Source organism: Lithobates pipiens, unplaced genomic scaffold (genome assembly GCF_037356315.1).
Source record: "Lithobates pipiens isolate NorthernLeopardFrog02 unplaced genomic scaffold, aLitPip1_a1.2 Scaffold_8, whole genome shotgun sequence".
Classification (NCBI taxonomy): domain Eukaryota; kingdom Metazoa; phylum Chordata; class Amphibia; order Anura; family Ranidae; genus Lithobates; species Lithobates pipiens.
This window is the reverse complement of record NW_027507903.1, coordinates 534476873-534485383: the sequence shown is the minus strand read 5'-3', so window position 1 is coordinate 534485383 and position 8511 is coordinate 534476873. Positions and strand designations below refer to the sequence as shown.

At 50.3% G+C, this 8511-nt stretch overlaps 1 protein-coding gene across 1 annotated transcript; it reads right to left on the bottom strand.

Moving 5' to 3' along the window:
• Positions 1 to 1377: 1377 nt before the first annotated feature.
• On the bottom strand, positions 1378 to 2689 carry PURB (purine rich element binding protein B). The gene has a single exon (XM_077469555.1). It carries the CDS (start codon positions 2449 to 2451, stop codon positions 1453 to 1455), a length of 999 nt encoding a protein of 332 aa, XP_077325681.1. The 5' UTR covers positions 2452 to 2689; the 3' UTR covers positions 1378 to 1452.
• Positions 2690 to 8511: the final 5822 nt, after the last annotated feature.

Here is an 8511-nt window from a genome sequence, read left to right as displayed (position 1 = left end):
TGGCAAACCCCACTAGGATCCACACCGTACACCCACTTCAGGGGGTTGCCAGGAGAACACCCAATTACACCACCCTTACCTAATAGAGAGCACAGACTGATTTCTCCAATCCTTAACCTTGCCTTTATTCAGAGGTGGAGGGGGCTAGATAATAAGTGGCCACTTGAATGTGTTGTGACTGTCCCAAGCAATCTGAGGCTCTCCAGCTGAGGAAGAACTACATATCCCAGGAGCATAACCACAAAAACAGACAGTCTTGGGCCACCTACAACTCTCTAAGGCTGGCCATACACATTACAATCTGACTGCACAATGTGCTTGAGATCTACCAATGACTATGTTGTGCAAGGGCCTGCCTGACTGGATGAAATAGGCCTCTGTGCAAATTGAATAGTCTTGATAAATCTAAAGTTGATTGTATGATCAGATTATGTTATGTATGGTGACTCCAAGACTGGCCATACACTATACAATCCAATAGTAAAATCTCCTTTAGTTACTATAGGTTTGTAATATGACAGACCCAAGCAACTGATTTAAGGAGATTGCAATTGCATAGTGTACATATATATAGTCAGTATAGGAGACACAAAAGTACAAGTTTTAGCATGCTGAAATTTGTAGTCCCACAACAGCTAGAGAGCTAGGGGAAGGGGACCTTACCCTGGGTTTTCCTACAGCTGGAGAGGTAGACTGCCCAGTAACATTATGTCTGTAGATTGGGGGGGGGGGGGGGGGGCTAGGGTCACCCAGCTAAGGTGGAACTACAGGCTCCATTGCTGGGAGTTGTAGCCCCCCCGATGTCAGGAGGAATCCCACTGCTGGAAGTTGTAAAATGAGAGGTCCCATTGCCAGGAGTTGTAGTCCCCCCCCCCTCCCATGAGAGGTCCCATTGCTAGGAGTTGTAGTTCCCCCCCTCCCCCCCATGAGGTCCCATTGCTAGGAGTTTTAGTCCCCCCCCCCCCCCCCCCAATGAGAGGTCCCATTGCTAGGAGTTTTAGTCCTCCCCCCCCCAATGAGAGGTCCCATTGCTAGGAGTTTTAGTCCTCCTCCCCCCAATGAGAGGTCCCATTGCTAGGAGTTTTAGCCCCCCCCCCCCCAATGAGAGGTCCCATTGCTAGGAGTTTTAGCCCCCCCCCCCAATGAGAGGTCCCATTGCTAGGAGTTTTAGCCCCCCCCCCCCCCAATGAGAGGTCCCATTGCTAGGAGATGTAGTTCCCCCTCCCCCCAATGAGAGGTCCCATTGCTAGGAGATGTAGTTCCCCCTCCCCCCAATGAGAGGTCCCATTGCTAGATGTAGCCCCCCCCCCCCATGAGAGGTCCCATTGCTAGATGTAGCCCCCCCCCCCCCCCATGAGAGGTCCCATTGCTAGATGTAGCCCCCCCCCCCCCCCATGAGAGGCCCCATTTCTAGAAGTTGTAGTTCCCCCTCCCCCCTTTCTCTCTCTGGGTTCAGTCGTCATCCACATCCTCTGTCTCGGAGTCTTCTCCTCCCCCGGAGCTCAGGCCACCTCCTCCTCCTCTGTCCCCTCCGGTTCCCCGGCGGTCATACATCTTGTCCCTCTGGCGCTCCTGGATCTCCTTCATCTCCTCGGCATAGCGGCAGAAGGCTCCCCCGAACTTGCCCCAGGCTTTGAGGGGTACGGTGATGGAGTTGCGGTAGCTGGGCTTCACCTCGCTCACCCGCAGGAACACGCCGTACTTATTACAGCCCACATCGAAGAAGAAGCGCTTGGAGTCCACAGTGATGGACGTGCCCTCGGGCAGTTCTCCGTACAGGCCGCCGCCGCCTCCTCCCCCACCGGCCGCCCCTCCTCCTCCGGGGCCCAGCTCGTCGTCCTCCCCGCCATAGTCATCGATCAGCTTGGCCAGGGCGTCTCTGAACTCGATGAGGCCCTGGGCGGGCAGGGCGATGGTCTGTCCGCTCTGCAGGCCGGCTCCCCCTCCGGCTCCTCCGCTGAAGCCCGGCCCGCGGTTGATGGTCTGGCGGATGCGCAGGAAGCGGCCGCGCTGGTTCTCCTTCAGGTCCAGGTAATACTTGCGGTTCTCCCGGACCAGGAACTCGCTCTTCAGGGCCCGACGGGGGCCCCCGGCTCCTCCCATGCCGTCCTCCCCCGAGGACTGTGCGATCTGCTCGGGGCTGCTGGGGCCCAGCTGGGCGTAGTGCTCGATGAAGTCTCCCAGGTAGTCGCGGAACTCGGCGGCCACGGCCATGGAGAGGGTGAGGCGGCTCTTGGAGCCCCCGGCGCCCACCTCGGCGATCTTAATGAAGCGGCCTTTGGCGTTCTGCTTCACGTCCAGATAGAAACGTTTATTCTGGATGTCCAGCCGCTTGGAGGCCAGCTCCTGGGTCTCCTGATCCCGGGACATGTGCTGCTGGAAGCTGCCGGGGCCTCCCCCTCCTCCGCCACTGCTGCCCCCTCTCTCGCTGCCGCTATCCCCGTCCGCCATCTTCTCCTCCTCCGACCTCCTCCGCACTTACAGCCGCCTTCTGATACTGGCGCCTCTCGGCTTCCGTCCGTCCCTCAGGTCCCGAGCCGGGACTCCCTCCGCCTCCTTCTCCGCGGGCTGCCCGCCTTTCAGTCACCCGCTCTCTGCCACTCCTCTCCCTCCTCCGCTCTGCTCGCCCCTCAGCTTCCTTCTCCTTCTCTCTCACTCACTCTGCCTCAGCCCCAGGAACACCGCCCCTTCCTGCCTACGTCCTGCGACACCACGCCGCCGCCCTCCCCCCTCCGGTCCGAGGCCGCCACCGCCATCTTCACTGAGGTCATCATCCCTGATCATACATTTCTTAAAGAGGAAGTAAACCCTGATGGTAGTTATTTTGCTAAAAAAAACAAAAAACAACTGGTATCATATTTAATTGCCTTTAAAAAAAATATAAAAACGGGGTTGATTTACTAAAGGCAAATATACTATATACTGCAATTGCACTTGATTCGGAGCTTAATAAATGAGGTAAAGCTCCACTTTGCAAAGAATACCCAATCACATGCAAGGAAAATAAAAAACAAAATTTTTGCTTGTACATGATTGGATGATAGAAATCAGCAGAGCTTCCCCTGATTTCAGAGCTTCACCTCAGATCTAGAGCAACTATGCACGTGCAGTGCACAGTATCTTTGCCTTTAGTAAATCAACCTCAATGAATTCTTCTCATTTTGGAGAGATTTCCTCTCCCTTCTTGTTGTGTCTATGGGATAGGACAGGCGGGGGGGAGGCTTCCCTTTTGGAAAAAGAGAAACAGACATCCCAAAAGAAAATCTGGTTTTACCTGTTCCCTGTTCCAATAAAACCTAAGAAGATGTTTTGGTTTAGATATTCATTAACAACAACCATATCGATACAGGATAATTTTACCCCATCTACAGTATATGCTTTGATTCTTTATTGACCCTACAGACCTAAGATAATGTATTTTTCTGTTTGCGGCACATTTGTATATACATTATATAAATAGTATATATGTTATGATGTGTTATGATTATTTCCTGTGACATCCCCCCCCCCCCCCCATAAAACCTTAACCCCTTCCTGCCTGTCCCATTGTCCCTTTAAGGCTTGATTCACACTACCACGTTTTTTGATGCATTTTGCAGAAACGCAAGGAATTTTTTTTAACATGGGTTCCTATGGAACATGTTCACATCAATGCATTTTTGTGCCTCTGCGTTTTTGGAAAGGGTCGGGGACTTTTTTTCATGCAAAATGCAGCGTTTTGCATGTAATAGAAGTCAATGGACCTGCATCAAAAACGCAAGTACAGTGTTTTTTGCTGCGATTTTGCCGCAATTTGCGTTTTGCGTTTTTTTTCAATTTTTTTCACTGTATATATCTGGTTGCTAAGCAACCACAGTGTAAAAAAAACCCGCAAAACGCGGCAAAATCACGGTAAAAACGCATGTCCAAAAACGCGGCAAGCACCGCAAAAAGCACTGCAAAAACGCTCAAAAGCAACATGCATAGATGTGAATCGAGCCTAAAAGAGAATTTATTTTTCTTTAATTTAAGAATCAAACTTACTTAACTGGATGCTTCTGTCCCCCGGTGCTTCTAAGGCCGCGTACACACGGGCGGACTGTTCGCCCAACTTAGTCCACTGAACAGTGTTTCAGCGGACAGTCCGCTCGTGTGTGGGCTTCAGCGGACTGTTTCAGCGGACAGTCTGACGAACAAAGTCTTACGGAATTTCCGTAAGACAGTCCGTTCAAACTTGGTTTTGTCCGTCCAAACTTGGTTTCAGCGGACAGTCCGCGCGTGTGTAGGCAAGTTGGACGGACTAAGTATGGCGCATGCTCAGAAAGGGTTTACACGGCCGAAGGTTGCATTGCAGTGTATAGGACGTCGTTTTTCTAGTCCAGTCGTACGTGCTGTACACGTCATCACGCACGTTTTCAGCGGACTGTTCGTTCATCGTGTGTGGTCAAGTCCGTTCATGCTAATTTTGAACGGACTGTTTGTCGGATTGTTTGACGAACTTAGTTGGGCGAACAGTCCGCCCGTGTGTACGCGGCCTAAGACTGACAACCAAGCAATCTAACACCGCGGATCGCTCGGTTCTCACAGCTCTGTCAGTCACCACTCTCTGCTCTGCCCCCTCCTCGCCCGCTGGAGCAATGTGGAGGGGTCAGAAGTGGCTCACTGATAGGCTGAGCCAGCTCCTGGTTCAGGCATGTGGGCAGACCCTGACTCCATTGTTGCGATCTTGCCCCGGGCCAGGACCAGCTCTGTGACATCAGCCGACAGTGGGTTTAAGCCCGCTGTCTGCTGAAAACGGGTGACAGGAATGAAGAACGAACTGCACTCCTGTGATCCACAGGAAAGGTACAGCCAACAATTAAACAGTTTTGAGTGCCCAGGGGATGGGAAGGATTGGCGATCATGTGACCACTAACACAGTGGTTAAATGATCAGAAGGTGATCCTGCCAGCTACCAATCTTTAGTCTGGACCGAGAGCTGTCCTTGTGCTGAGTACGAGCAGTGGGCATGCTCTCAGCTTGTAAACATCAGCTGCCCAACATATGTGTGGCATTTACCGATGCAAAAAGGGTGTTAGGTGGAGGGTAAATGGGTTAAAGAATTGATATTAAAGTACAGTGGAGGTCTATCCATCTGTATTGCAGGTGACATATCACTTCTTTTCTTGATTCACATTGATGTAATGCAGGGGTCTCCAAACTGCGGGCCATGGGCTGGTTGTGGCCCTTTGCTTGCCTTCACCTGGCCCTCAGGAAACTATTCCATACAGTAATACAAGGCACTATTACTTCCACTGACACTAAAGATGAGGCACTATTCCTCCCATTGACACCAATAATGAGATACTATTCCTCCCACTGACACTGGAGATGGGGAACTAATTCTCCCACTGACACCAATTATGGGGCACTATTCCACCCACTGACATCAGTAATTCCTCCCACTGACACCAATGATGTAATTTTTTTACACTGACCACCAAGCCTATTGCATTGTTTACTCCCGCCCATGCCAGGGCATTTTCTGCCTCCACTGACCACAGCCCGACCCCCCCCTAAAGTTTGAAGGACATTAAACTGGCCCCGTGTTTCAAAAATTTGGAGACCTCAATGTATAAAATGTGCCTCGTCTTTTTGATTTGTAGAAAACTGCATTTTTATACCACTGGCTCTGCCACATGAATATAGTAGGTTGGTTCAATTTGCGTTTCATTTTGTGTTTCGGAAGCTCTCTGAGTGACTAGGGAAACTGTAAGGGTGTTCGCGGAGGGGGTTAAAATGCCTCTTTACCGTTGTTTTAATGGCGCTCCTCCACTGCCCCAAAGATGCTGCTTGCAGGACTTTTGTTAGTGTCCCGCCAGCAAACCGCCCCAGTGTGAAAGCACTCGGGCTTTCATACTGGAACTGCAGGGGAGGCATTTTTCAGGTGATTTACAGGCGTATTTTTTTTCCCCAAAAGCGAGTGAAAAATGCCTCAGTGTGAAAGGGGTCTGAGACGGGGCATTAGTGGTAAAGCGCTGCTAGTTTTAGTGGTATAGCGCCGCTAGTTTTAGCGGCGCTGTTATAGCTGCACTTTTCGGCCGCTAGCGGGTCGCTTTAAAATAAAGGGTTAAAAGTGCCCGCAAAGTGTGTCAGGCTGTACTCTAAAAGTATGCAGCAGACGCATGCTGTGGCTATAGTCTATTCAGGGAGAGCACACAATTTTAACATACCGTATATACTCGAGTATAAGCCGAGATTTTCAGCCTCTTTTTTGAGGCTGAAAGTGCCCCCTCGGCTTATACTCGAGTCACCGCTGTCTGACTGCTCGATCAGCGTATCGAGCAGACAGACAGCGGACATTCTAAAATTCAAAAGCCGCGCCTCCGCCTCCGCCTTCGCCTGTGATAGGCGGAACACTGAATTTCCCAGCAGTCAGTGTTCCGCCTATCACGGACATCCGCTCATCCTCGTACTACGGACGAGGATGAGACGATGTCCGTGATAGGCGGAACACAGGCTGCTGGGAAATTCAGTGTTCCGCCTATCACAGGCGAAGGCGGAGGCGCGGCTTTTGAATTTTAAAATGGCCGCCGAGAAGAGCGGCGATCCTGGAAGGACGGAGGAGGCTCGGGACGGCGGCTCGGGACGGCGGCTCGGGACGGCGGCTCGGGACGGAGGCTCGGGACGGAGGCTCGGGACACAGGCTCGGGACACAGGTAGGCTGGACACACACACAAGGCTGCACGGACACACACACACAGGGATGGATGGATGGATGGACACACACACAGGGATGGATGGATGGATGGACACACACACAGGGATGGATGGATGGATGGACACACACACAGGGATGGATGGATGGATGGACACACACACAGGGATGGATGGATGGACGGACACACACACAGGGATGGACGGACACACACACAGGGATGGACGGACACACAGGGATGGACAGCCATGTCTCACCCTCGGCTTATACACGAGTCAATAAGTTTTCCAGTTTTTTGGGGGTAAATTGGGGGCCTCGGCTTATATTCGGGTCGGCCTATACTCGAGTATATACGGTAGTTACATTGATCCAGCTTGGACTGACCAAGCTGGACATTGTGACCATGATTAAGCCAGGGACAAAAAACAAAACAATGTAAAGGATCATTTCTTTACAAATAAGTAGTGATACTTGTTCTTGTTTTGTCATATGACTTGTTACTACAGCAAGCTTTGTCTTATCTTTACTGTATTAAATATATTTTTTATGACTTTTTTATTTTTTACGATTAGAATACAGTTCTACTTTAAGGAACAAAGACAAAAAAAAACACTTTTCCAATTCCTAGGAAAGCTCTCACTTAATTGGTAAAATACGACCTGTGTTTTTTTAAGATTTATGTGCTCTAATATTTCCATCATAATAAGCATAACAGTAGAGGAGAAGATACTTATATCAGGCAAATAAAAAAAACTTTCCATTGACATCTATCAGATGGTAAACTGTAAGCTTGACTAGAGATGTTAGATGAACTCAAGGAAGAGGAAGGGGAGCGTAGAATGCAGATGGTTCCACTGTGGATATTTGTTGCAGTCTTTTGATCCAGTGCTACATTTCACACCATAGCCCTATTTAAAGGGTAAACTCCAGCCAAACATAGCGGAAATAGCCCATATGGTGCTAAGGCAGAAAATAAATTTTTTACTGAAAAAGCAAATTTTGAGATAATAATAATTGACTCCCATGATTCCTTTGTGGTTTAATGGCTTATATAAAATGTGGCAGTGTTAGAGCCGGTTCACACAGCGGGCGATGCGAGGCGACACGACTCGCCTCGCCTCGCTCTCGCAAGTCGCCCCCGTTCTGTACAATGGAACCGTTCTGAGAGGAGCGACTCGAGTCGCTCCGACTCAGAAAAAAGGTTCCTGTACTACTTTTGGGCGACCTCGGGGCGACTTGCATTGACTTCTATACAGAAGTCATTTGCAAGTCGCCGCTGAGGCCGCGGCAGGTCGCGGCGAGGCAAGTCGGAGTCGCCTCGCCTCGCCTGCTGTGTGAACCGGCCCGTAAAGTGCAGCTGTTCTACCACCTCCTACTGACTACTTTCTCAAAGCAGAAAGCAGGGAACTGAGTATTTTTTTTGAAAGAGTGGGTAATGGGTAGGCTGAAGAGGAGACTAAAATGGGCACCTTAGCAGGAGAGGGACACAAAAGAAAAGAACCTGCAACTTATGCTGCTGTAGTGGTCTCAGCTCATGGTGGGCAGGACGTTTGGCCTTTTTGCCTTGGATGCTAACGGACCTTCCTGTGGCACCGGGCAGAGAATAGCACTTCCCCTGGCCTATCCAGAGAAGTGAGTTGGATGGCGGAATCCTCCCTGCTATGCCACTGTATTCTCATAGCAGACACTCTCCACTGTTAGGATACACTGATCAGCACCTGCAACCATTTGGCCACAGGAGCTGATTGATGAAAGTTTCCAGCATGTCTATTCAACAGAAGTCGACCAATCAATCAACTTTATGTCAAACAGGGAGGACCACACACAGGTTGAAA